Source organism: Phyllostomus hastatus, unplaced genomic scaffold, assembly GCF_019186645.2.
Source record: "Phyllostomus hastatus isolate PE091 unplaced genomic scaffold, TTU_PhHast_1.1 phas_contig_38, whole genome shotgun sequence".
In the NCBI taxonomy this organism is placed as follows: domain Eukaryota; kingdom Metazoa; phylum Chordata; class Mammalia; order Chiroptera; family Phyllostomidae; genus Phyllostomus; species Phyllostomus hastatus.
The window spans coordinates 17,393,887-17,421,565 of NW_025333869.1; the positions used below are offsets into that span (position 1 = coordinate 17,393,887).

At 46.9% G+C, this 27,679-nt stretch overlaps 1 protein-coding gene across 8 annotated transcripts; it reads right to left on the bottom strand.

Moving 5' to 3' along the window:
* Window positions 1-5,526: 5,526 nt before the first annotated feature.
* PRXL2A (peroxiredoxin like 2A) lies at window positions 5,527-27,403 on the bottom strand. 8 transcript variants are annotated; one of them, XM_045842320.1, is made up of 8 exons: window positions 27,232-27,398; window positions 27,007-27,143; window positions 26,595-26,629; window positions 14,554-14,716; window positions 12,923-13,014; window positions 10,332-10,472; window positions 9,516-9,680; window positions 6,014-6,772 (listed from the first exon to the last, which is right to left on the bottom strand). In XM_045842320.1, the coding sequence occupies exons 4-8, from the start codon at window positions 14,696-14,698 to the stop codon at window positions 6,659-6,661; spliced, it is 657 nt and encodes a 218-aa protein (XP_045698276.1). In that variant the 5' UTR covers window positions 14,699-14,716; window positions 26,595-26,629; window positions 27,007-27,143; window positions 27,232-27,398; the 3' UTR covers window positions 6,014-6,658. The 8 variants fall into 8 exon arrangements, with proteins under 8 accessions (XP_045698277.1, XP_045698276.1, XP_045698273.1 ...); XM_045842321.1 differs by lacking the exons at window positions 6,014-6,772; window positions 27,007-27,143 and adding an exon at window positions 5,527-5,788 and having other exon boundaries at window positions 14,554-14,733; window positions 27,232-27,403; XM_045842317.1 differs by lacking the exon at window positions 27,007-27,143.
* Between the last annotated feature and the right edge of the window lie 276 nt (window positions 27,404-27,679).

Below are 27,679 nucleotides of genomic sequence, written 5' to 3' on the forward strand. Positions count from 1 at the left end.
CTGGATATTAAAAGGCCACAGTCTGAGCTCAACTGTCTCTTGGGAGAGTTTCTTCATGTTTTCTTGGCTGCAACATGAAAATTAGGGTATGGGTGTCTCTTACCTAACTATAAAACAGATACTCTGTCCAAGGCTTAAATATAAAAAAGCAGCCCTGGCTGGCATGGCTCAGTGGACTGAGTGCTGGCCTGCGAACCAAAAGGTCACTGATTCGATTCCCAGTCAGGACACATGCCTGGGTTACAGACCAGGTCCCCAAGAGGGGGTGCGTGAAAGGCAACCACACATTGCTGTTTGTCTCCCTCTCTCCTTCCTTTCCCCTCTCTCTGGGGGAAAAACAAATAAATAAATTCCTTGTGCTTCTCTAAGATTTTACAGTTGTTTCTCAATTTAAGGCAATGATTTTCACCCTTCCTCCAGACTAGAATGCCCTCGGGAGCTTTGAAAAATATACTGATATTGGATCCATCCCTAGAGATTCTGGTGTAACTGGACTAGGATCTTGCCTTGGAAATAGGATTTTTAAAGGTGTGAAGCAGCCAGATGGTGTTTGACCCTGGCCGCACATTGTTTATCATTCCATATGTGTTTTTACACTTTACCATGTATGTATGGAGGTCTAAACAAAAATGTTTTTCATGCCTTAAAAATTTATGCAAATTGTATCCCACCGAGTGTACCATACCCAAGCCTGTTCTTTTTCTCTAGCATTGTTTTGATTCACCCTGAATTGATACTTAAACCACCAATATACTCATTGTAACTGTTGTAGCACATTAAAGCCTCCCCTTTGCCCCATCATTTTCTGCTCCCCTTTACTGCAAAGTACATGCGCAGTTAGTTGTTCAGGCAAAAACCTTGCAGTCATCCTTGACTCCTCTTTCTCTGACATCCCACAAGTAATCAATCATTTGGGAAATCCTCTTAGCTCTGCCTTCAAACATACCCAGCATCTGACACTTTCTCATCACCTCCACAGCTGCCATCTGGTTCTTCCTATCATTGTCTCTTGCCTGGATTATTGCAATAGCATCCTAAGTGGTCTCCCTGGTGGAACCTTTGATCCTCTACAATCTATTGCCTCAAAGCAGTCAGAATAGTGTATATCAATCATGTCACTCCTCTTCTCCAAACTCTCCAGTGGATTCCTATCTCTCAGTCAAATTCAGTAGTTCTGACCATGGTCTGCCAGAACTACATGGTGTGCATCTCTGCTGTCTCACTACTTTCTGACCTTATTTGCTACCTCTGTCCCTCATGCATGTTGCCCTAGCCATATGTCCTTTTATAATATTCATTGACTATAACAGGCCCATCTCCACCTCTGGGCTTTTGTACTTGCTGTTCCCTCTGTTTGGAATGTCATTCCTCCAATATTCATAAGATCTACTTTCTTCCAGGTCTCTGCCCAAATGTCATTTTATGAAAGAGGCCCTTCCTGGCCAACCTGTCTATATCACTTTCTGTCCTTATATTGAATTATAGGAAAAACTGACTCCTACTCTTAATTAGTTTGTTGGGTTGGCCCAAACCTTTATTATAGAACACAGAAAAGTGACCAGATATGTTATTGGTGAGATGATAAGACCTTGGTTTTTGCCTTAAGGAAAAATTTTTGTCAAGAGAGAAAGTGCAATAAAGCAATAATTTATTGGCTGCAGCAAAAGCATACTCAGAACAGTGCAATAAGGAAGGGCTTAGCATAGAAGAAGCAATGGGTGTGGGGGGGGGGCGCTAGGCTGGGCTTCCTTGGCTCACTGAAAACTCAGAGAAAAGGGGGCCTTGGAGACAGGTTCAGGGGATTAGCCCAGAAGGGGCTCCCACTGCCCATTTCTCCCCTGGTTGCAAGTCTTATGGGGGTCCCCTGTAGAGGTGTCCAACTGTTGGGAACTGCTGTGCCTGGTATCAGAAGCTGTAACCCCCACCAAAGCTAAGGCTGAGGGAATGACCTCGGACCATAAGCCACCAAGGAGACAAAAGCTTATCTCCCTGGTAGGAGCACCACTTCTGCTCGTTTTACTTCACCCTGCCTGACCCCCAATGCTTGGTCAGTTAGCCAATGATGGGTAAGATTCCTCAAAGGAGGGATGACCTAAGACAGGCACGGTCATGGGGAAGCCCCAGGGAAGGACTTTGGGGGCTACAGCAAAAGGGGGTGATGGACCCTGGCCCCTCGGCTTTGACATAGCCTGAGTCCTCATTGTCTGCCAGAAAATCTCCTAATCTCTTGGCTGCCTTACTTCCCTTACTCCACCTAAGACTGAAACAATAACAGAGCGTGGTGCAGCACTGTGCTGGAAAGGGCGGGTTCCCCAGGTGATCAGGCCTAGGAAAGAATAAGTAAAATCCTGTGAAACCTGCTTTGTTTAGAATGCTCTCAATTAAATGATAAGGGTCCAAGGAAGAAGTAAGTTTGTTCCTTAAAGTTTTTTACAGCTCTTTAGCAACCTGACCATGACTCAAAATAGGCCCTCAGAGTTCCTTGTTATTTGATCCTTACTTCTGGCAATGAGTAATGAGTTTTAGCTGAATTCCTGTGTAAACAAACCCAATAAAAGCCGTTGAGGAAAAGGCTCTTGGTCCTTCTCCTGTGAGAGATCAGCCACCTTTCCTCCCCAAGCAGATCATGTCTTAGTGGACTTATTCTCATCCGTGGAGGATGGGGGTCTCTGCGGACAAAGCTCCCCCACATCCAACCTGTGGCCCAGGTTGGCTATGAATGTGGCCCAATGCAAAATCGTAAATTTACTTAACACCTTTTCTTTGCTCATCAGTTTTTGTTAGTGTTTGTGTATTTAATGTTGTGGCCCAAGACAATTCTTCTTCCAGTACGGCCCAAAGATGCCTAAAGGCTGGACACCCCTGCTTCTTAGCGTTTAGGAGATGTGTGTCTGTGGAAGAAGAAGAGGAGGAAGGAAAAGGCACAGGCTGCTCCTCAGAGGTAAGAGTGCGCACTGGGTCCTTTGTCCTGAGGGTTTGTATTTCTTTTTTGCAGTTGGGACTCTTAGGGGAGATCTCAGGAAACCATCTCAATAGAATATTTATCAGCTTTTCAGGTGTGTCCTTTCAGAGTTGGGGTCTCCACTGATTGGTTGGCACTGGGGCAGAGGGTCATTAGTCAGCGCAGCTGGTCCTGATGTCAGCTCTGGCGTCAATTGTCTGGTTTTGCTGCTTTTCTGGGCCTATGGCTGAAACAATTGAGGCCTAGATGTTTCCTTTAGTGAGGACAAGTCAGGAGGTCTGAATGGCATGACCAGCAATATAAGTCATGGGGTTCAAAACCACATGACCAGTGACATGCTAGGGGAGGAAAGGTTCCCCTGGGGCGAGGTCTCTGTTTTTCCAGTTTTGCCTGTTGATAGGCACCTGGGGCTTTCAGCCTTGCTGACCTGAACCTGGCCCATCGTGCTTGCTCTGCTTACGCCTACCACAGATATAGCCGGGAAGGTGCATGTCCTTGAAAAGATCACTCCCCAAAATCTAGGGATCCCTGATTACTGCCATTCTTTATGGTAACTGTTTAAAAACAAACAACAAAAAAACAAAACAAAACAAACCTTTCCCCTTTAAACCTAGAAAGGTTTGAGGGGTTAAAGCAGGGCAACTTTTCCTCCCCATCCCTCCCAAACATAAACTCACAAGCTCATACCTGCCTGCTTGTCCCATGGGACAAGAGTAACTGAGAATGGAGGGAAGGTGGCCAGGGCTAAGGAGAAGTGTTCAGTCTGGACCCTCTGATTTCATTTACCCTCTATGCTCACAACCCCCTAAAGCCGCTTCCCCACTGCTCACCTTCCTTACCCAAGACCACCACGGTGGTATCTAGGCAAAAGGGAGAAAAAGTAGCCATAGGCACTGCTACTTTCCCTCAGTGTTTCATTTTGTTTAATTTTCAAATACTCATTGATGTGAAAGGGAACTGCATTTGAGTCCTCACTGTACTGGGAAAGAAGACATGCAATCAGATAAACGAAACAGACTAGACTCTTCCCTATTCTCCCACACCTACTACCTACATTCTCTGTAGCCATACCTTGGTTCAGGGCCCTCATCCTGCATGAAATGACCTCTTGACCCTCTCTACCTATTCAAATATTCTCTATTTTGAAGGTTCGATTTCAGACTGGGATCCTTGTACATCTATGTCTACACCATCCCTGACCCTTGCCACCTAAAGACTATTTTCCAAAACTCATCAGAGATTATTGGGAGCAGCCTAGTTCCGAGTAAGTTGTGAACTCTGATGTTCCAAACTTGACATTGAGTTCTTTTACAATGGTTCCCAACCTTGGCTGCATGTTGGAATCATTCAGGAGATTTAAGAAACACTATTGCCTGGGTCTCATCCCAGAGCTTTTGATTGAATGGACCTGTGGGTGTGACCTGGGCATCAGAATTTTTTTTAAACATCCCCAGTGGTTCCTCTGTGTATCCAGATTGAGAACCTTCAGCTTTTTACTGAGGGCTCTTTCTTGCATTCTCTCAGTAGTTTGCATTATTGTGGGTTTTCAATTTGTTTATCAAATAAAGAAAAGGGCATCTGCTAATGTTTGTCAGAGACTTGCTGAAGCTTTAAACCCAAAGCCCACAGATATTACTGTCTTCATAGTGTCACTGAAATTCTTGCTTCTCAAAGTGTGGGCCTTAGACCAGTAGACTGTCAACATCCTCTGGAGCGTGTTAGAAATGTAGATTCTCTAGTCTTGAGAACTGTGAAAGTTTCAGCACAAATGATTTTTTCCACCTCCTACACTACAAGACTTGAATAAATGCTAGAATAATTCCCAGAAGCTCAAGGCTGTTTCCCTGGGAAGACCTAGCCCTTCCTTGAGTCCCTCGTAGGGGCAAGTTCAAGCCTGGCAAAAGGTTTTGGTTGGTTAAAGCCTAAGACCTGACTGTAGGTCCCTGTCCCTGACCTCCCTTTTCTTAAGAGCATTCACTTAAAAACAAAAACAAAAAGCCCTTACAATTGTAAATCCTTTCTCTTTTTGAGTTGTGTAAGTTTGTATCTCCTGAAAACCCAGAGTGTCTTTCTTCCTCAAGGACCCAGGAGCCTTCCCTTTGAAATATAATCACCAGCACAGATAAAGCTCCAACTCCCTGTCTCCGGTGGGAGGGGAGAAGCCTAATGTGATAAGTCAGCCAGTTAGCAGACACAGATAGCCTAATCACACTGACCAATGCCCCAACCCGCTCTTTGTAATTTTCCACCACCTTGACTCAGTTCAAGCCCTTACGCATTCCCCCTCACTGCTCCTTCACTCTCCCTTTAAAATTCCAGTCGCCTCTGCACAGAGCCCAGTTTTATGTTGAGGGCTCTCCTCCACTGCACTCGCTACTGAGTAAAACCTGTCTTCACTGCCTTTAACTAGTGTCTGCGTTAGTTGTCCTTTAACAGTCTCCAGCTGAACAAGATCCTCAGGTGATCTGCATGTACATTAAAGTTTGAGAAGCACTGTTTTATATTATCTATCACTCCCTCAATGATGTTTAATAAACAGACCTGAACGAAGATAGGGATTATAATGCTCATTTTACTAATGAGAAAGCTGAGGGCCAAAGCTTTGCTTGAACTTGCACAGCGATTAAACTAGAACTTACCCATCTCATGACTCTGTGGTTTTCCATGATGACATACTAATCAGGAGTAAAACAGTTGGTGAAGGAAATCATAATAAGGTTTCTCTTTATGCATCCATTGCTGCAACGTCCTTATAGGGGCCACTCTTCTCCAGCCATTTCAGGATCAAGTGTCTTCCAGGACCGAAGAGTTCTCATCTGAGTTATCCTGTCAGTGGAGTCCCAGGGGTCAGAGTCACTGTACTGACTCAGTTCGAGCACTGAACCATATGCCCTCCAGTCTGCAGAAGCTCAGCCCTTTACAGGCCTGTGCACACATGAAACCAGACCTAGTCACCGTCTTAGTCCTCGACCAGCCACCTCACCCCATACACACGAAGAACACTGATTTTTCACAGTGTCTTTGGCACAGATGATTTAAAGTCAACCATCATTATGGTAAATAATTTTATTGTTAGCTTTATCAGAAAAACTTGTATTACAGGCAAATTCTAATGCATACTTTTATTAGAGCCAGAGACAACCATTTCTTCTAGAAAAACAAACCTCTGAGGTCAGAATGAAAGACAAAAAACAGATTTAATTTTATAATCTATCTTTATCAGCCATTCAAAGCACATCAAAGCGCATCAATTCCTTTATGTAAGTATTACTTCAACACTATGTAGTGAATCATTAACAGAAAATACACAAGCAAAAAACCTTATATCCTTAATCTTCTAGTCAACCATCAACTTTTCTTAGATTTTTAAAGACAGGAAAATAAAACTTATTTCAAATAATAGCACCTCAAACACTATGTACATTTGTAATGAGGTACACTAGTCAACTCTAAGCCTCATATTTTCCAGGTTTAGCTATAACATCCCTCACTCATTGCTTAGATTTTTACCAATCTTCTTTGGGGGCTACTTTGTCTTACTGAGCCTAAACAGAGTACAGTATTAGAATACCTTAACGATCTACACTGAGACTATGGCATGAGTGGGTTTCCAACCCTTTAGAGACATGAGTGCAAACATATTATGAACACAGGTGAGTGCCCCTAGGGACCCCGGAGCTGGGCAATTTCATACAATCACTTTTTCTCTGAGGCTGAAATCTGTGGTTTGATCTTCTTAGCAGCTTCCAGAACAGAAAATGGATTTACTTTATCTCCAAATTCTTTTTCTCGGTGCTCGAGAAGAATGCCCTAAAAGGAAAGGGGAGGGAACATCAATCCTCATTCTGAGTCATTCGATCAGGGGACAGATATGGAGCTGCAGCTACCTGTTAAGCCCTGTCCTGCGGTGGCAGGAGACAGAGACCAGAATCGGGCCTGGCACTTCCCTTGAGGAGTTTAGTCTTTTGGGGAAGGGCGATAAGGGGACAGCTACATCACAATCTTTGGACTGTATGAGCAGCTTTTTTCGGGAGCAAGAAGTTAGGCGTGATCAAATTTAATCAGGCAATCCAGGAAGGCTTCCCAGATGACAAAGCAGGAGAGGGACCAGGATGTCTACAAGCAGAGGTGAGGTAAAAGAGCATTCCCGGAAGAAGGGAACTGAATAAGCCTAAGGGTGTGGACATGGAGCTCAGATGTCAGCCTTTGGCAGGTGTTGAATGACCATCTGAAAAGGGAGACCCTCTCTTCACTTAAGTTTTCCTAAGAAGTTGGGAGCCCCTCACCTCTGATACTGGGGTGAAAAATGCCCTAAGACACAGGACACCCCAAAGTATTGTGAAGCGGTAAGAATAATAAAACGTGTTTGTGACCAGAATCAAGAAATCCTTGTTAAAGAGTTCTTTGGCCCATGACATCTGGGAATGCATCTTAAATTAAAATAAATAAATAAATAAACAGCTGTCACTGTGCTATTATTTGTAAACACTTTAAAGAAAACAGAAAGTCCCACCACACTGTGGTGACTACAGGGAAGCTGGTCAGGAAGCTGTACTGCCTTGCTCAACGAGGCAGTATGAAGACGTTAAAAATCCTGAGCAGGAGTATAAATGACGTGGGAATATGTTCATAATATAGTGTTAAATGAAAAAAAATCTAGCTTGGTAAGATACCATGTTTTGAAAACAAAAGGCCTCTCGGCTTAGCTCTGTGCTAACAGGTTGTCTGTGGTGGCTGAGCTTATAGAGAGCAACTCTCCCTATCTTCTACTGCTTCGTTTTCAATTTATTTATGTGGATAACACATTACCTCATTAAAGTAATTATGCTTTAAAGATCAGTACAAAGGAAATCCCCACTGCGTGGCACCTGGCACAGCGGGACTGCGAAAACTGCGCTGAAGAAACATGGAGGCCAGTCCCGAAGCTCTGCCAGCCAGTCAGCCTTCCAGGAGGAAGGAAGGAGGCAGGAGCTCCAGGGAGCACCAACAGAGCCAAACACCCCACCTAGTAACACCAGGGCCTGCCAGCCAGGCTTGGGGAGCCCGTAAGCACCAGCTGAGTCACTCCAGGCAAGAGGAGGCTGGCAGGTGAGCCAAGCCCTGGCCTGGAGGCTGAGGGAAGGCAGAGACAGGGAGGTGGAAGGAACCCCAGAGTGCCAGCGTGGGATGACGCTGAGTGATCCTATAAGCAAGTGGCCTGCCCAAGTGCAAGGACATCTGGAAGGGGGCTCTGAGAACCATTCCTAAAGAGCAGCTATGGGTGAGGGAAGGGCAGGGTTTCTGCAGCAGGACAGATCTGAGTTCATGAGTTTCATTTCCACTTACTAGCTGTGTACTTTTGCCTGTTTTTCATATGTCTAGTCCCACTTCCATACACGTAGATGGGAATAAAAATACCTAACACCCCAGACTGGCTGTGAAGATGACAAGAGATCACATACAGGAACACCATGAGAAGGTAGGCCCTCACTGGCAGACACTACCACTATGATATTTTGATATTTAGTAGAAAGTCAGCAAATAGGTTTACGTTCAGACACCAATCATGCTAGATTCTAATACAGACCAGTAATAGCAGCTTTACAGGAAGAGATTAGACATAAAGTTTAAATTTGTATTCCCATTAGCCTTTATTCCTCCCAAATCAGGAAGAGTACTCCATAATTATCAATATTAGCAGTGAGATCCACCTATGCAGACAACCTGTCTTTTCATACATGAGATCAAGTGTTCGTGTCATGCTAAGGATGTCAGAGAACAGCCCAGAAGTCAAGAACCCAGTCTCTGGGTCCTCCTGCCAGGTTCTTGAGGCTGCATCTGCTTTACCCCATTCCTGCCCTGTATCCTCCTGGCTTGTGCTGGCACTGCCCTCCAGCACAGAGGAACCACCATGGCTTGTGGCTGCCCATGGTCTGACAGGGAGCACCCACCCACCTGCCCCCTGGGCTGACAGAGTCCTCATCTCCCCACACCTTCCCATAGGCCCAGTTACCCTGGATGCTCCTAACCAGGGCACAAGACAGCCTGTGCGATGAGAAGTCTGTTACCCCTCCAGGGGCAGCTCTGAAACCAGGACCCCACAGTGAAAAGATCAGTCTCCCCACATCTCCTTGCTCCTTTCCCTAACTTGGCCTGTTTTGAATCCTTCTTTCCCCTTTACTTCTCTCTATTGTCCATCCTTGATGACCTGGGAACACTGCAAAGAAGTACATTCTTGACAGAAAAAAAAACATGTTTTTGTTCAAGCACAGGAACAGAACTTGACATCAGAACAGCTGGGTTCAGACCCCAGCAGGACCACTGATGAGTTGTGCTCTTGGGTGTGGCACTCACCTTGCCCGCAAAACTGTGACTACCTTATAACACTACTGTGAAGAGTGAGCTGTGTGATGAATGACAATTTCTCTCCGTTTCCCTCCCTTATGTTCCCTGGCTTTCTAGAAGGAACACTGGGAGACTGAGGAGGAAAAGTCACTCCCCACTGGGGTCTCACGCTCACAGACACTGATAACCACAGACCCACATGTGAACAATGTGAACACTAGAAATTTACCTGCTTTCCTGATCCCAGTACAAAAACGCCCCCGAGGATGAAGCCTTCACCTTCCAGGTTCCCAGAGAAGCCACCGTTCCGGGCCCGAAAGAAGTTGTTCCAGACACCCAGCCGGACAAATCCCATGAACATCATCTTCCGCCTTTGGGGGCCGTAGAACATTTTCTGCAGCAGTGAGGAGGACAGACCCCATGAGTATAGGCTGTGCACCTACCTTCCCCAGGGAGGAAAGGTTCCCAACAGGGCACTGATTTTGAGACAACAACTCGAAGCCTGCTGGTCCATGTCCTTCCCACAACACACAGGCAGCTCCACCCTGGGGCACTCTCAACTGCCCAAAGGAAACAGCTGCCGACTTAAAGGCAGGCCTGACCCAGGCAGCCTTCAGCTCTGACTCTAACCTACTGCTAGAGATATACAGGGTTCTCGTGCCTGACAGGATGATTACAGTCTGACATTCTGCAGAGGTGAAAGCAGAGAGGAAAGAAATATGACTAATAAATTAAGGGGCAGGGGCTTGGCTGGGCCTCCACCTGCATGGTGGGAAAAACCCAATGCAGTTTCAGCTACTTCCTAGGTTCCCATTCCCAAGCGACAATTCAGGAAGGGCTCAACTAATACTTGAGAAGACAGCTTTTCAGTGTGCAATCAAGCTAAGCTCAGGGGGCCGGGAAGGCTGCTTCAAGTTCAGGGCAGCTGCAGGGGTGCCCAGCCCAACCTCCAACTCCAGGCCAGACTCACCCTAAGGTACCAAACTCTCTACACCTAAACACAATTTCCACCAGTCTGTGTCTAACAGGCTCACAGCACATGTACCTTTTCATCCAGGAAGATTTTTCCCTTGAAATAAGGCTGGAAGTCCTCCACTTCGGTCTTGATCTGCTCCTTCACCACTGCATAGAGAGGGATACCAAGCTCATCCAACTTGGGCTTCAGGGAGGACAGTTCTGCAGCTTCCTTCGGAAAATAGGAAATAGGTCAGGGGCATATACATCTGTGGATCTGTGGCCAACCAACACCCCGTGTCCCACAGGCCCAGTGCATGGCTGGCACTAAATGTAGAAGAACAAAGACAACAAAATGCCAGAAACAATTAAGGCTTGTGTAGCCCAGCCTAACACTGCCCCAGCTGGGCACTAGGCCTCAGTATAGGGTATCAGTCCCATCCTCAGCACAGGCTTCTTGTGTTCTCCTTGGTGGGAAGCAGAGGCTGGGCTCCTGTTATGTATGTCCTAACCAATGCCCAGGGAGCATCCAATAACTAAGAGGCTGCACCCAAACATGGGGCTCTACTCCTAGCTAAAAAGGGATGGCTAACAAAGCAGGATTCATTACAATGCTTTCATTAAGAACTTTAGTGAGTGGCAAGCTTGGCCCTAGAGCAGAGAGGACCACAGGCTTGATATGGTCAAAGACCACCTGTGTGTGAAATGAAGGTTTAACTCTCTTTTCCTGGGCTCTTTACTTTGAATGTGTCACTGGACAAAGCCATGAAGTGGACAGTCACATGCATCCTCCACAGGTCCCTCAAAATAGCTCGGACTGCCACCTGACCATGCTCTTAGAAACATAGGTTTCTGCAAAATGCTCTACCTAGGCAGAGACCAGAGCACAGGAAATAAGTTGTAACTACTCAGAGTAGTTGCTCTTGGAACCTTTTGGGTTTAACTGGTCTTGAGAAATCAAGTCACAACAGGCCTCCATGTTGGTATTCAGAGGTATCACAGACTCGGAATCAAAAGCTCTGACCTTCACCTGTGGCAGGCAGACTACCACCCTCTGAGGAGGTCTGTATCCTGATCCCGGAAACCTGTGAGTATGTGTAGTTACAAGACCAGGGGGATTTAAGGCAGCAGATGAAATTTAGGTTGCCAGTCTGCTGATCTTAAAGGAGATTATCCTGCATCATCTAGGTGGTTCCCATGTGGAATCACAAGGATCCTTAAATGTGGAAGAGGAAAGTGAACATCAGTGTCACGGTCCTGCAATGTGAAAAAGACTTGACCAGCCACTGCTGGCTCTACACACGGAGGAAGGGGCTGCGAGCCAAGGCCTGCACATGCCCCTAAAGCTGGGAGAAGCAAGGAAACTGCCTCCTACACCCTCCGGGAGAAATGCTCAAGAGACCCATTTTCAAATTCTGACCTCTACAACTGTAAGATAATAAATTTGTATTGTAAAGCCACTGAGTTTGTGATAATTTGTGACAGAAGGAACAGGAAATTAGTAACCTCCCAATAGCAGTGTGACTTTGCTACAACCTCTGCACCTCTGTTTTCTCCTCTATAAAATGTGACTAACAACAAACTCTATTTTCTAGGAATATGGTGAGGGACAAATGAAGTAGCGGGCATGACAATACCCCGAATGCAAGGTACAGCAGGGCATCATGTCACTACCTTCTTGGCCAGCCCAACCACGAAAGCTGGGGAGAGATCTGCAAGGCTGAAAGAAATTCTTCAGGGTTAGGAAGAACGATAAGGGGGATGAGGATGACAACTTGCAAGGGACCAAGTCCACTACTTGAGAAACACAGCTGTCTCAAGAGCAGGACTGTCATTCCTAGTTCTCCCCCAGGCAGGCCAGTGATCCCAGAACCTGGATCTTCTGCCACCAACTGACTTGTGTGACCAAGCCACTCTGGCCCTCAGTTTACCTATCTGTAAACTGACAAGGCTGGACCTTGCCTTCCCCTAACAATTTCCTCACTTTCTGAGCAGACAACAATGGTTTCCCTCTGAGGGGCCAACCTGGAGACTGCCCAGGCAGTGGGCCCCAACTTTCACCAAACTCTCATGCCAACGGTACCCACACTATCAGCACGACTGAAACCTCCCTGAGCTACATTCAATACCAGAAGCACAGTGAGGCAATGGAGCTCCCCCACACAAATGTGTGGCTCTCAGCTGTCTACCAGCGACTCTAGGGACTCCCCAAGAAGAAGGAGACAAGCAGGTCCATTCTACAAGTGCAACCTTGTGGTCCCCCATGTGCGGCAGCCGCACACACCACAGGTGGGGGCTGGCCATGCCTGTACCAGTAACAACCCAGACACCTCCTTTCAATGAGCAAATCCCTGTGCTGAGCATCAGGAACACGGAATGGGACCCGGTCTCTATCCTTGATTCAACAGGAAGATGGTCCAGGACACAAATATTACAAGAGTGCAAGGGTTTGAGAGTAAAAAAGGAGAATGCAGTGTGTTGCTAACCCCAGGATATGGTGAGTGATTAAGTGAACAGAAACAAAATAAGTCAAAGAAATACTTAGAGCAAATAACAAAAAAATGGACCAGTGCTGATCAAAGGCTAATGTGGGCCTACAGGTCGTTGCTTCAGGCTGGGAATGCACTGGCCCCTGCTTGCCGAGATCCTTTTCTCTCTGGCCAGTTCTTCAAAGGTACTCACCTCTCGACAGAGAAAACAGCCTGGCCTCCGCACAGCCATAACCACAGCTCCAGTCTTTTCCCAGAGCTCCTTTGCTTTGAAAGTCCTTGGTTCTGGGGAGAATAAGAAGGGTATTCAGTATCATCTCTGCCCATCCCTGCCCCGCCCTGCCCCGCCCTGACTGCTCAGCAGTTCACAGATGGTACCAGGCCTGCCAGAGGACCTGCACAGGCATTTCACACAGGAAACACAGACAGGAAATAGCCACCCTCTGAGCAAAATCAATATAGTGTGAGGATCCTATTATATACCCAAGTGCCCTTCCTCCATAAAAATCTATTTGCAAACTTGAATATCCCAAACTAAAACTTTTCTGGAAAAATGCAGCTAAGAAAACCCCAACTCTTAAACAGTCAAGCCCGATTCCTGGGACACAGTGAGTCTGCATCTAGCTGTGTGACCTTGGACATGGTGTGTCTCCCCCCGAACCTGTTTCTTCATTTGTAAATGCAGATGTTTAGCACTGGGCTGCAGGGAGTATTAACAGATGGGTGTGGAAGTGCTCACCACAGTGTCTGATAACACAGAGTTAGTGAGGGGTCAATAAGTATGAAAGATTATTATTTTAACATTTTTCAGAGAGTTCTATGTCCCTGTGGGATGTTATATTAAAAATGGGAGTTGGAGGCAGGGGATGAGACTGGGAATCCCTGGGTTACACAAAGCACAACAGTTCTCTCTGCAGGGCTTCTCAGTCCCTTAGAAAGGTGACCTACATCACAAATCAGTCCCAGTCCCTGCCTTCTGCTGACAAACTTCCTCATTTACTGAACAGATGACAATAATCTCCGTTTGTGGGGCCAACCTAGAGACCTCCCAGTCAGTGAGCCCCAACTTTTACCCAACTCACATGTCAACTATACTTACACTATCAGCATGACAGAAATCCCCCCAAGCTACAGATCCAGTGCCAGAGCAGTAAGGTGATGGAGCTCACCACAGAAATGTGTGGCTCTCAGCTGTCCTCTAAGGACTCCAAGGGGCTCCCCAAGAAGAGGGAGACAGGCAGGTCCGTTCTACAAGTGCAACCTTGTGGTCCCCCATGTGCGGCAGCTGCACGCACCACAGGTGGGGGCTGGCCATGCCTGTACCAGTAACAACCCAGACACCTCCTTTCAATGAGCAAATCCCTGTGCTGAGCATCAGGAACACAGAATTGGACACACAGTATTTCTCAAATTTTTGACTTGGGAGCTCCTATTTTCTGAAGATCTAGAAGCCCAAATTCTTCAGAACACACTCTGAAATGACTAGTTTAGTAACGAGTGGTACAATATTACTAAATATGGAACAATTATCATTATAGTTAGAGAATGAAAATGAAAAATGATTTTAGTAAGAAAAAGCTAAACTGTAAAATATCACATACACTCAGATCACAAATATATAATATGCAAAAAATGTTAAAAAATAAAAATGATTATTGTTAGTGTAACAGAATTATCAGTTATTTAAAAAGCATTATTACATTTTCCTAATGTTGTTATATTATTTTTAATTTAAAAAAGTTATTTTATAACGAAAAAAAAAATAAGTAAGCTTGCATCCCAGTGCCCCGGAAAAGTACTGAGACCAGAAAGGTCACTGCTTACCCTTCTCCAGTGTTTTCAGGTCTATTTCTTCCAGATACTCCAGGGTTGCTTGCTGCGGCTTAGACAGAAATATGTCCGTGTTGGCCAGCAGTAGTGCCAGGGCGGCAGCCCCCACAGCCCCCACACCAATCGACCACATCCCCATGGTGAAGAAACTTGGATCCTGGAGGAAAGACATTTCTGGAGATTGAGAGGAAGGAAGACAACGTTACTGTTCTCACAAGACAGCTGGAATCTGATCTCCCAAAGTGCAAGGCTCCAGCTGGGCAGCCACCTGGAGTCCAGAGGCAAGGGGAGCGGGAGCAGCAGACATGGGACTGCAAAAGGGCTGCTGAGCACCTACCACTACAAGAGCTGGAAGCAACAGACACAAGGAGGCTCCTGCCTTCAGGAGCTCACCAGTGAGTCAAAAGTGATGACAGAGAAACGACAGCCCTCTCAGGTGCTTCTCTTGCTCTTCCTTTGCCCATGCTCAAGGCTGTAGCCCCCCCACTCCCCACGCTAGCTCTGTGATGCTCCTCTGGGTAGGGGTAGGAATGACCAAATGAAAATAGGGTTTAAAGAGAATTTGGCATCTCTGTATATTAGGGAAGGGGAAGAAAGGGGAAGCCCAGTGTGTGTATTGGGGGAGGGTATGCTGCTATGGTATCTCTGATGTGAGGGACTCAAGCTGGGAGAGGTTTCTTATAACCTCACCACTCAAAATGTGGTCTCATGGACTGGCAGCATTGGCATCACATAGAAACGCAGAATTTCAACCCTTATCTCAGAACTAAGGAATCATAAACTGCATTTTAATCAGACCAGGCAAGCGATTCACATGCACATTAACATCTGAGAAGCACTGTCTTGGGGCAAAGAATTCAGGATTTTTGTGTTTGGTTGGCCCCAAGGGCAAGCTGGCCTTGGAAAGCGAGGCCCTCAAGGCCTTGACTTCTGTTGCCCCAGCTCCTGCGGGAGGGCAGTGATGGTGACAGCCGAAGACAGAACACATCTCCACACCTCTGCTTGAAATGCCCTACCCCATTAGTCTATTCTTGAAGACACAGGTACCTCTTCAAGAAGTCTTCCTGGATGCTCTACCTATCCAACTCCCAGCCCAAGGGTGTTCGTTCATTCACCCCAACCTTGGTACTGTGACTGTATTGCACCTGGGATCTGTCTAATGTGCTCAACATAAGATTTGGACCTATCGGCCAGTTTTCTCTTCTTTGACTCTGCTCCTCAGTTTATCCCTGAACCTCCTGTGCCTTGCACAGTACTTGTTTGGTACACAGTGAGTTCTCCATAAATATGTGCTGAAATCAATTCAGTAGAATTGAATGAGGAAGATGACGACTTGTGGAAGACCAAAGTCCTTGGGCCAAGCAGGAAAGAACCTCCCACGGGCCAGCTTCCAACTCTTTTACGTAGCAAAGTTACACATTATTGGATTACAGTGCACAAAACAATTAGGAGGAAAATCACAGCTCTCACCTGCTTGCTGTAAACAAGAGATTCCCCAGTGATTCCCCAGTTGTCCCAGTGTCTGGAACAACTGCTGTACCTTTACACACTTCCAAAACATCCCTGGATTTCTGACACATGTGTATGATTCAGGAGCACGTGGCACAGTCTCTGATTACAGACCTGATAACATTTCCACATCAGTACTCAAAGGCCAGCTTACATCTACCCTACAAAAGGCATTGCTTCAACTCCTGAAACACATCAGTGCACTTCAGGAAGTCCAGTGACCCTAAAAGTCAGCTCCATAGCCCTCCAACACACCACAGCTATTCAAGCTAGAGGCAAATAAGCTCCATCAACAAGCATTTAGCCTGTTTGCTCAAGAGTACAAGGGAATCAGACACAACCAGACTCAATATTTATTTCTAAATATTTATTCAACATGGATCTGTCTAACAAATGGCAATTTAATCAATTATAAAACTAAATGATATATAATCCTGAGGAGAGACAAGCCTAGTACAAGGATAACAGGAATTCAAGAGGAAAGGTAAGGCACCGTGGGAAAGGTATGAACATGGGGCTATGGTAGAGCAGGGCTGAAAGCTGTTACATCTGCTCTGGGCAGCCATAGAAGCACCTAGAAGGAAGTGTCTTTGGAGCTGAGGTAGGACCCAGAGTGCAGGATGGAAGAGCTGCGTCAGGCCTGGGCTGAATAAACCTGAGAAGCAGCAGGCTGGCAGAGGTGGATGTCAGCACTGAAGGCACTCTGAAAATGCAAACTTCCATGTCCGACAGGGTCTACCTCAAGTTCAAGAGATGGAGTATAAGACATGGGCTCCAGGAGCAATGTTTACCACCCCACCTCCACTTCTGGATGTGATCCAGAAAGTGTGAGCAGGGTGTGGACCTCCTCCTCAGCCCTTGTAGCACTAATATGTGAGAGCCCCCGTAGCACTAGAGGTGACAGTCGTGCCTCTCCATCTACATATGCTTCCAGCGGGCCTCTAACAGTGGCTCCTCTGCCAGTGGAAAGTAGTGGAAATTGACTTGGGAAACTCCTAGAAATTATGTAGGTGCAGCCCATCACCCAAGGCCTTGTGAGCTACAAAGCAATTTCCATCTGGCAAGTCTTAAAGGATGTACCACCGCAACCTGCTGCACAATAGAGCTGACTCTGGACCCTGAATTACATCTATTTCCATCTACAAAAAAAAAAGGATGATGCTTCCGATCATGATGGCAATATAGGCAGACATGACTCGCCTCTATATACAACCACATCAAAATTACAACTAAAATACAGAACCACTATCACTCAGGAACTTCAGAAATTGAGTTGAATGGAAGTCTGACAACTACAAAATTGAGCTGAATGGAAAAAACAACGGAATTGAAGAAACCACATCCATCCAGACGGGATGGAGGGGTGCAGGCATGGACACCAATGTGGAACACTCTGACCCCAGACCCCTCTGGATAAAAATTTGGGAGGGATATCTTGGGAGCCACAAGTCCCAGACCCAAACCCACACCAGGTTCCCAGCCTAGGATCCAGTGCCAGGAAGACAAGTCCCCAGATGTTGGAGCCCTAAGCAGTTCCTCTTGGGGAACCCATGCACGAACTCACCTACCCAGACTCACTCCCTCTGAGCTCTAGCACTGGGCTGGGGGCAGCTTGAAGGACACCAGTGGTATACAAGGAGAGACTGAAGTGTCTGCAATCAGGGGTGAGTAAAGGCCATTGTCCCTTTGCTGAACCAAGTCCTACCCCCACAGAGCCGGTTGGTGCTGGTGCCATATCTGAGACTCCATCAACCTGGCTAATACAGTGTGACCCACCTTGGAGAACCACGGAGACTCTACCTCACCCAAATTAAGGGCTCACCCAAGCTGTTTCCTACAAGAATGGCTGGTCTTGGCTCCTAAATCCTATCAAACAAGCCAAAGTTGGCATCAGTGAGCCCAAGTAGCAGCCAGATTAGAGTCACAGCTTGGCCTCACCTGAGAATCTCCAAGCCCAGCACAAGAAGCAGCCATCTCACAAGGCTTTACAGCTAAGGCAGGGTGCCCTGGGCAAAACACGTGTGAGGGCTGACCTTGGTCTGCACCACCCGGGGAAGCCTCTGGGCCAACGCACCCCATGGGCAGCTACAGACCTGCCCCTGCACAGCTGATCCTCCATGTAAGGCAGAGGTTGGTGGTCAGTGGTCACAGCCAGTCCTTGCAGCTGGCTGGCCTGGGTAAATCCCTCCCATTGATCTGCCAACAGCAACCAAGGCTCAACTACAAAGGGGAGGCTGTGCTCAGCCCACACAGAGGGTGCAACTTGAGTACCCAGCTTGGGTGATGGGGAAGCTGTGCCACAGGACCCCAGAGGACACCTACTATATTAGGCCACACTAAAAAGACACAGAGTCAAAGAAGATCTTCCCAGTACACAGAAACAAACACAGGGAGGCTGCCAAGACAACATGACAAAAAAACATGGCTTAAATGAAAGAACAGGCCAAAACTCCAGAAAGAGAGCTAAATGAAATGGAGATGAGCAATCAGATGCACAGCTGAAAACACTGTTTATAAGGATGCTCAACAAACTCAGTGAGGACCACAGCAGCATAAAAAAAGTCCCAGTCAGAAACATAGGATACACTAATTAAAGAACAATTTACAAGGAAACAACAGCAGAGTGCATGAAGTTGAGAATCAAATCAATGACTTGGAACATATGGAAGCAAAAAAGAACCACACAGAACAAGAAGAAGAAAAAAGAATCCAAAAACAACGAGGACAGTATAAACAGCCTCTGGGACAAACAACTTTAAGAGGTCTAATATTCACCTCATAGGGGTGCCAGAAGGAGAAGAGAAAGGGCAATAAATTAGAAATCTATAAGAAAAAACAGTGAAAGAAAACTTCCCTAATTTGGTGAAGGAAGTGCAGAGTTCCAATTATGATGGATGCAAGGAGGCCCACTCCAAGACACATCATTATTAAAAGGCCAAAGGTTAAAGCTAAAGAGAGACTCTTAAAAGCAAGAGAAAAGTAGTTAGTTACTGGGAGCAGGAGGGGGAGAATGGGTGAAGAGGGGAGGGGATTAAGAAGTACAAATAGGTAATTACAGAACAGTCATTGGGATGTAAAGAACAGTACAGGAAAGGGAGGAGCCAAAGAACCTATATGCATGACCTGTGGACATGAACAATGGTGGAGGATTGCCTAAGGGAGTGGGTGGTGCTGGGTGGAAGGAGGCCTAGTGGAAAAATCAGGACAATTGTAATAGCATGATCAATAAAATATAATTTGAAAAAATAGAGACAATGGGAAGAGGGACCCTTAATATCTAATAGAACAATGAACTTCACATGGGTCTCTAAAGCTACTAACTAGAAATATAGCAAGGCCAGCATTAACTTAGTGTCACTCAACATGCATGGCCTGATTTCATTCACTGAACAGTCTTACGATGCAGAGATTACTCTATTTTATAGCTGACAACACTGAAGTTCAGATAAATTCATTACCTTCCCCAGGTGAATGAAATCAGGGTGGTAGATCCAGCAGGCAGCAGTTTGCTACCTGGACCCAATCACCAGGACTCCAAAGCCTGTGGTCTTTCTACTGTCATACTTTGTCAATCTCCACATTCATTTGTGGGTTTCTGGAGATCAAGGGGTACCATCTCCTTCATCTTAAAGACAATTTTAAAAGATCAACTCATTTTTCCTGTCATCAAATAGTCAAACCATGTTTACTCTAAAGGAAATTTACCATGTGACAGATGTCCCTTCTCTTCCCTCCCTTTCAGCCCCTTTGCTTAAGGAAAGGATCAGTTTCTCTGAAAGATAATAGCAAGGTTGTTTACAGACCTATTGTCCCCCACCTGACAGCCACAGTATTCAGCTCTCCACTGTGGGACTTATCTGATCTGTCCTCTCCCACGCAAGACGGTGACGCAGGATAAGACCCCAAACTAATAACAGCTGTGGCAGCTCAGATTGGCAGCTCTGGTTGGGAAGAGCACAGTGCTAGGGAAGGAGACCCAGCTAGGCTCCCTAGGTCAAGCTGGATTGCTTCCACCACCACAGCTCTCTCACCACCAATCCCCCACCTCATTTTCCTCAACTTCGAAATGATGGGGTTGGCCAAGGTGAATGCTAAGGCTCCTAAAGCACCCCAGTGACAATCCTGTGACTATCAAAAACAGCTCACTTTGGAGTCTGCACATTCTTGGTTCTTCATCATAACTCTACCCTCTCCTCCCCATTTCAATTTACAGTGTTTCTTCCCTGCAGCCCAGAGTTTCATGGGTGTCTTCCCTTCCTGCAATATGGTCCCTTATCCCCAACCTTGGGCAGTTCAAACCTGGGAACAAAGAACTCACCATTCAAAGCATCCACACTCCTTCTGCTAAGAGAGGCTAACCCAGTGAGCACACAGGAATTAAGGCTTAGACGGCAAGGGAGGGGCTGAGGGAGGGACTCTAGAGTCCTGCCTATGGCCTCAAGCTCACTCACTTCATGGGCAGGACCAGGTCACCCAGCAACCCTGGGACTCCAGCAGCTGCCAATAGTCAATTTCCAGAAAAATATCAAAATGGAAAGCTGCCAAGGCCCCCAGTCCTTCAAATAGTTGAGCAAAGTTTGAGTCATCGGCAGTCATGCAAATGATAACATTTGTCAAGTGCCAACAGACTCCCTCTCTGCTATCTGGTGTGGTCTAATGAAGTGAAGCCCTTCAGCCCATGTGTCGCAATAACTAAAAATCAAAGGGAGACTTCTCTTTCTCCGTGGCTGCTTGTGCAGCCTGTACCTTACCCCGTTCTTCACCCACACCCAGGAAGTCAGCTGGCACAACTGAGGCCCTTCACCTGCTATCTGCTCTTTACCTCATTTGCCTTCCCTTCTTTTTCTGCCACTTAAGTGGCTTCTTCCAACCCACACTCCCTTCCTAGGCAACTTCCCCAACTTCTAGCACTTCACTCACCACCTTGGAATTGACTTCCAGGTTTTATTGCTATCCTGACTCAGTTTCCACTTGTGTGTTCTGTAGGTTATCACTGTTGCATTATGTCCATAAGTGACCTCCTCTAAAGTCAGTTTCTCTTCTGGAGTTCCTTATCTCAGGGAATGACACAACATTTAGCAAACAGCTCAAGCCAGAAATGGAGAGTCACTTACTTCCTTCACCCTTGTAGTCTACATCCAATCAGTCAGGAAAATGTGTTTGCCACTCACCCTCTTCTTAACCTCACTGTTGCTGTCTGTGCCCAGATCCCTATTACTCTGTCCTGGCCCGTTTCAGTAACACACAGCGAGCTTGGATTGCCTCTAGTCAGGTCCTCTGCAATTAGTTCTTCATGCTGTAGCCACAGTGACTATAAAACACTGACCTGATTGCCTCTTTCCCTTGCTTTTGGACTCCCACCATGAACTCCTCAGTGTGTTGATGGAGCCCTTCACAGTTTAACTTCAGCCCACCATTCAACCTCATCCCTGCTACCTTCACAGCCATGCCAGATCACTCAATGTGGAAGGACTAGAACAGGTATTGTTAGACTCCACACTGTTGCTTCCTTTACCCAGAACTTGCTCCCCATCCATGCCAACTATGTAAAGGCCCAGAGCAAGTCACACTTTCTCTCCAAAGCCTTTCTGGAAAGGCTGAAGAACTGACTGTTTCCTCATCTCTGATTATCTCTGATTTGCATATGCAAACACACACATACCTCTGCACACTGCATAAGCAAATGGACTTAGTCTATTTGAGTTCTTTACATGTCTGTCTACACAATATGGTGGACCAATATGAGGGCAGGGGCCACTGTCTTACTCATTTCTGCATCTCCAGCGCTTAACAGAAGTCCTGGCAATTAGCAAGCATTAAATGTCTAATGACAAGATTTAAATTTTACTCTTTAAACTCCACAGTGAGGCAGAGTTGGAACTAATTTGTAGCAACCAAATTTCAGCACTGGCATGACCTTGAAGAAAATACTCAAGCCTGGGGTTTAGGTAAATTATTTTTTTAAAAGATTTTGTTTATTTTTTAGAGAAAGGGAAGGGAGAGAGAAAGACAGGGAGAGAAAGATTGATGTGTGGTTGTCTCTCTCGTGCCCCCCACCGGGGACCTGACCCACAATCTAGGCATGTGCTTTGACAGGGAATTGAACACGCGACCCTTTGGTTCACAGGCCAGCAATCAATCCACTGAGCCAGCCAGCCAGGGAGGGTTTAGGTAACTTTAGGTTGGGTCCTAGCTCAACTGCTCACTGGCAGGGCAATCCAACATAGGCTATAAATACACTCTGGGCCTGGGTCTCTCACCTGTACACAGAGAGAGGAACTAGAAAACCCATGAGGTTATCTCAGTTCTGACATCCAAAAACACTCAAGTACCACATGACTGCAACTACAGGGATCCGACATCCAGAAAGCCATGGGAACACCTGCTACTACTACTCTCTTGCTGGGTGTGTATCCTCACTCTCTGCTTCCCCAGGCCTAACTCCTGCCTGCTCAAGGGACCATCTACACACAGGAACTGATAAAGTCTTAATAAAACAAAGTACTGAAAAATATAATTGGAGGAGTTTCCGGTCAAGATGGCAATGCAGGCAGACATGGCTCATCTCTTCAAACAACCACATCAGAATTACAACAAAAACAACCATCACTCAGGAATATCAGAAATTGAGTTGAATGAAAGTCTGACATCTATGAAATTGAAGAAACCATATCCATCCAGACTGGTAGGAGGGGAGCAAGCATGGACACCAATGTGGAACAGGCTGGCCCCAGACCAATGTAGATAAAAACTCAGGAGGGACGCCCTGCCTGGTGTGGCTCAGTGGACTGAGAGCCAGCCTGCAACCAAAGGCTCTCTGGTTCAATTCCCAGTCAGGGCATATGCCTGGGTTGTGCGACAGTTCCCCAGAAGGAGATGCTCCAAGCAACCACAAATTGATGTATCTCTTTCTCCCTCCCTTCCCCTTTCTCTAAAAATAAATAAAATCTTTAAAAAAAATTCAGGAGGTATATCTTAGGAATGAGGAGTCCCAGACCCACACTAGGCTCCTAGCCCAAGATTCCAATGCTAGGAAGATAAGTCCCCACAACTTCTGACTGTGAAAATCAGTAGGGACTGAGTTGGTGGAGGAGACTGCTGGAGCCCTAAGCAGTTCCTCCTGGGGAATCCAAACACAGTCTCACCTACTCAGACTCACTCCCTCTGAGCTCTAGCACTGGGCTGGGGGCAGCTTGAAGGGTACCAGGGAGAGACTGAAATGTGGCATGAAGGTGAGCAGAGGCCATTATCCCTTTGCTGAGCTCAAAGCCAGTAGGCTGGTGCCATATCTGAGACTCCATCAACCTGGCTAATACAGTGTGACCCACCTTGGAGAACCACGGAGACTCTACCTCACCCAAATTAAGGGCTCACCCAAGCTGTTTCCTACAAGAATGGCTGGTCTTGGCTCCTAAATCCTATCAAACAAGCCAAAGTTGGCATCAGTGAGCCCAAGTAGCAGCCAGATTAGAGTCACAGCTTGGCCTCACCTGAGAATCTCCAAGCCCAGCACAAGAAGCAGCCATCTCACAAGGCTTTACAGCTAAGGCAGGGTGCCCTGGGCAAAACACGTGTGAGGGCTGACCTTGGTCTGCACCACCCGGGGAAGCCTCTGGGCCAACGCACCCCATGGGCAGCTACAGACCTGCCCCCTGCACAGCTGATCCTCCATGTAAGGCAGAGGTTGGTGGTCAGTGGTCACAGCCAGTCCTTGCAGCTGGCTGGCCTGGGTAAATCCCTCCCATTGATCTGCCAACAGCAACCAAGGCTCAACTACAAGGGGAGGCTGTGCTCAGCCCACACAGAGGGTGCAACTTGAGTACCCAGCTTGGGTGATGGGGAAGCTGTGCCACAGGACCCCAGAGGACACCTACTATATTAGGCCACACTAAAAAGACACAGAGTCAAAGAAGATCTTCCCAGTACACAGAAACAAACACAGGGAGGCTGCCAAGACAACATGACAAAAAAAACATGGCTTAAATGAAAGAACAGGCCAAAACTCCAGAAAGAGAGCTAAATGAAATGGAGATGAGCAATCAGATGCACAGCTGAAAACACTGTTTATAAGGATGCTCAACAAACTCAGTGAGGACCACAGCAGCATAAAAAAGTCCCAGTCAGAAACATAGGATACACTAATTAAAGAACAATTTACAAGGAAACAACAGCAGAGTGCATGAAGTTGAGAATCAAATCAATGACTTGGAACATATGGAAGCAAAAAAGAACCACACAGAACAAGAAGAAGAAAAAAGAATCCAAAAACAACGAGGACAGTATAAACAGCCTCTGGGACAAACAACTTTAAGAGGTCTAATATTCACCTCATAGGGGTGCCAGAAGGAGAAGAGAAAGGGCAATAAATTAGAAATCTATAAGAAAAACAGTGAAAGAAAACTTCCCTAATTTGGTGAAGGAAGTGCAGAGTTCCAATTATGATGGATGCAAGGAGGCCCACTCCAAGACACATCATTATTAAAAGGCCAAAGGTTAAAGCTAAAGAGAGACTCTTAAAAGCAAGAGAAAAGTAGTTAGTTACTGGGAGCAGGAGGGGGGAGAATGGGTGAAGAGGGGAGGGGATTAAGAAGTACAAATAGGTAATTACAGAACAGTCATTGGGATGTAAAGAACAGTACAGGAAAGGGAGGAGCCAAAGAACCTATATGCATGACCTGTGGATATGAACAATGGTGGGGGCACTGCCTGACTCAGTGCTCAGGGGGCACTGAGTGGAGGGAGGCAAAAAGGGAAAATCAGGACAACTGTAGTAGCATAATAAAATATAATTAAAACAAAACAAAACAAAACACAAAGTACCATCACTGGGTGGATAACTCATGCCTGATACAAGTATAGACAGCATCATATTCTAAACACTGAGAGTACAACTGCCCAGTTCAGCCCCACCCAGGGAATCCTCCCTCCTCAGAATGAGCTGGCTGAGGTACAGCCAGGGCAGAATGAAGAAAGCGGTGTTGAGGGAAAGAGATAACTATAGGTGCACATGGCCTCCTCACCTCGGCCCTCAGTGAACAGGCCTTGAAAGGATGCCTCATCTCCCTTCTTTGCTCTGCTCTGTTCCCCTCTCCTACCCTCAGAGCTGTAGTTCAGCCCCTTCTTCAACTGAGTAAATAAGGAAACGAAGGCACAGAGAAGAGGCTAGCTAGTTCAGGGTCACATGGAAGAGAGCTGGTCCATGACTGTGCCAGGTCCCCCAACTCCTAGCCTATGATTATTTGTCCTGCACTGGACACTCCTGCAGAGGCTAGAACAGTGTGGAAGGTCAGGGCTCAGGAAGGTGGGCGGGCCTACAGGCTCTGAAGTCTACTCCCTGACCTGAAGAATGCTGAAAGCAAAATTACTCCTGAACAGTGTCTGGGAATCTAGTGGCTAGAAAGAGCACCAGCCTTTCTAAACCCAATTCTTTGTATAATCCAAAGCCAAATGTTTTCATTAGGGTCACCTTGTCCATTTTCAGCTGAGAAGCCATTATGCATCTCTCTGACCCACAGAAACAAAGGTCCTGTTAATTCTTAATGCTGACAACACAGGCTTGAAAATGCCAGTTAAGCAGCCTGGTGACAGACACCCAGGGCCCCAAGAGCACTAGGGAATATGCCCCCACCCACCCTTGTCATTAACTATCATAGAAGCCATTTGCAATGAGCTGCCTAGCTCTGGCCCAGCCTGCCTCTCAGAGGCCAGATTCAGAACTTGTTGAACAGATGCTGAAATCAGAATAAGGGAACATAATAAGCTACTGAGAAACTCTTAGACACTGCTGTGGGTGAGGGAGGAATGTGGGGGCTAGTAGTCCTTTTCTCTGATCAGTGATCCTGAAGCTACAGAGACCACCCTCCCAAATATCTGCTCATCTGCCCCTGGTTTGCACAGCCTCCTAACAACAGGTAAGAATCAAAGGACTAAATGCATAGGTGGTGCTTTGCAAGCTACCTTTCAAAGAGTGACGTTGATGTGAGGTATAATTCTTACTACTTTCTGGATTAGTCAACAACTGCCCCTAAAATCCTGTTTGTACAGAAAATGAAGGGTTTCTGATGACTGGGCAAGTTTCAAGGAGTCAGGGTTCACATTTTGAATCCCAATTCTCAGTCTCCAAGGCTGGGCCACAGCAGGAGCATCCAAGACTATATAGGCTGGCTCTCGGACAATGCTTTTCAAAATAAATCCTAAATAATTATTCACCTTTTTTATTCATCTGCCAAGATCAAAGGAAAATACATTAAAATTGAAAAAAAAAAAAAACGGTAACTAAACTGAGGTCTAGGTAATTGAGCTATGGAAAGAGGATAGTGTGGTAAAGAAAAGAGGCTCAGAATCAGATGGGCCCGACCCAGTTTGGCTTTTGGACGGTATGGGTGTGCATCCCCACAGTCCCTTTCAGACTAGGTCTTAATCATCTTCATCTCCTTCACCTCCCGGCCCCTACAAGAACCTCGAGGATTGGTGCCTTGTTTGGCTTTTCATTCCCAGACTTCAGCCTAGTGTTTTAAAATGTTTACCTGGGCTCTTTCCAATTGTGTCAGGAGTTTATAACCTGTTGGGAAAGGAGATAAACAGGTGCCTATGAGGTTCTGAAAAAGCTAGATACCATGGGCCCATAAAACACATGACGCTATGCAAATACAGAGAAGAGGTCGCCAGGTCCCTCAGGCTACACCCGCTCACCTCCAAGCCGTTCTGCTTGAGAACCCCTGGCAGCCCCGCAGACCCATCCCGGGCTCGGCCCCCAAGGGACCTACGCGCCAAGGCAAAGCCCTTTCCTCAGCTCTTTGTCTCGGAAGTTCAAGGATGTCAGTGCCACATGCCCTGCTCAAAGCCTGGCGGGGTAGACAGACGGGGGTTCCTTGCGAGTCAGAGGCGCCGGTCCCAGCTCCGGGTCTCTGACCCCAAACACTGGGTTTTTCCACTGACCGCAGGGCGCTTCGGGCGGGCGGATCAGCGCCGCGGAGCCAAGAGGAGGCGTCGTCCTCTGGAAGAGATTGGGGCTACCTCGGTTCCGGGCAGGCGCGGCAGCGCCCTGCGGGTTCGGAAGCGGTTTCCTCTCTCTGCTGTGGACCCGACCGACAGGTGGACAAAATAAACCCGCTGCTAATCAATCCGCGCACCGCCGACCCAGCTTTGCCTCAGTTTCCTCACCTGCGCGGAGGCGGAGCCCACCTTCGCGGAGGTCACGTGCCTCGCAGAGCCCAGTGTGTAACACGTCCAGGTTGTGCTTCCCTCCCGCCCGCTTTCTCTAGTGCGTGAGGCACGGGAACCGAACCTCTAATTCTCTCCAGCCCCATGGGTACAGGGGTGGATCCAGAGCCCGCGCAGGTCCACGCCTGCGCGGGAGTCGCGTCGCTCCCACGTGACCTGCCCCCTACCCGCGCCCGGTGGGAGGAGCTCTGGCTCAGGGCCCACCGCAGTTCTTTGGTGCTGTGGCTGGTGGTGCAGGAAGCGATCCAGCCTCTCCGAGGCTCTAAGGGCCTAAGGATAGTTCAAATGCGGTCCATCGCTCTCACACTTGTAGCTTCGTTCAGTCCTTCGCGAATGGTGACCCTAGACTTCTGATTCTTAACTTTAGAGGCTGTTTACAGAGCAAAAG

Excerpts from the sequence above, each read along its gene's own strand:
- PRXL2A (XM_045842315.1), bottom strand. The coding sequence starts at position 14,731 with ATGTCTTTCCTCCAGGATCCAAGTTTCTTCACCATGGGGATGTGGTCG. Across the intron at positions 13,015-14,553 it reads CCTGAAAACACTGGAGAAGG|AACCAAGGACTTTCAAAGCA; the intron begins GTAAGCAGTGAC and ends TATTCTCCCCAG. Across the intron at positions 9,681-10,331 it reads AAATCTTCCTGGATGAAAAG|AAAATGTTCTACGGCCCCCA; the intron begins GTACATGTGCTG and ends TCACTGCTGCAG.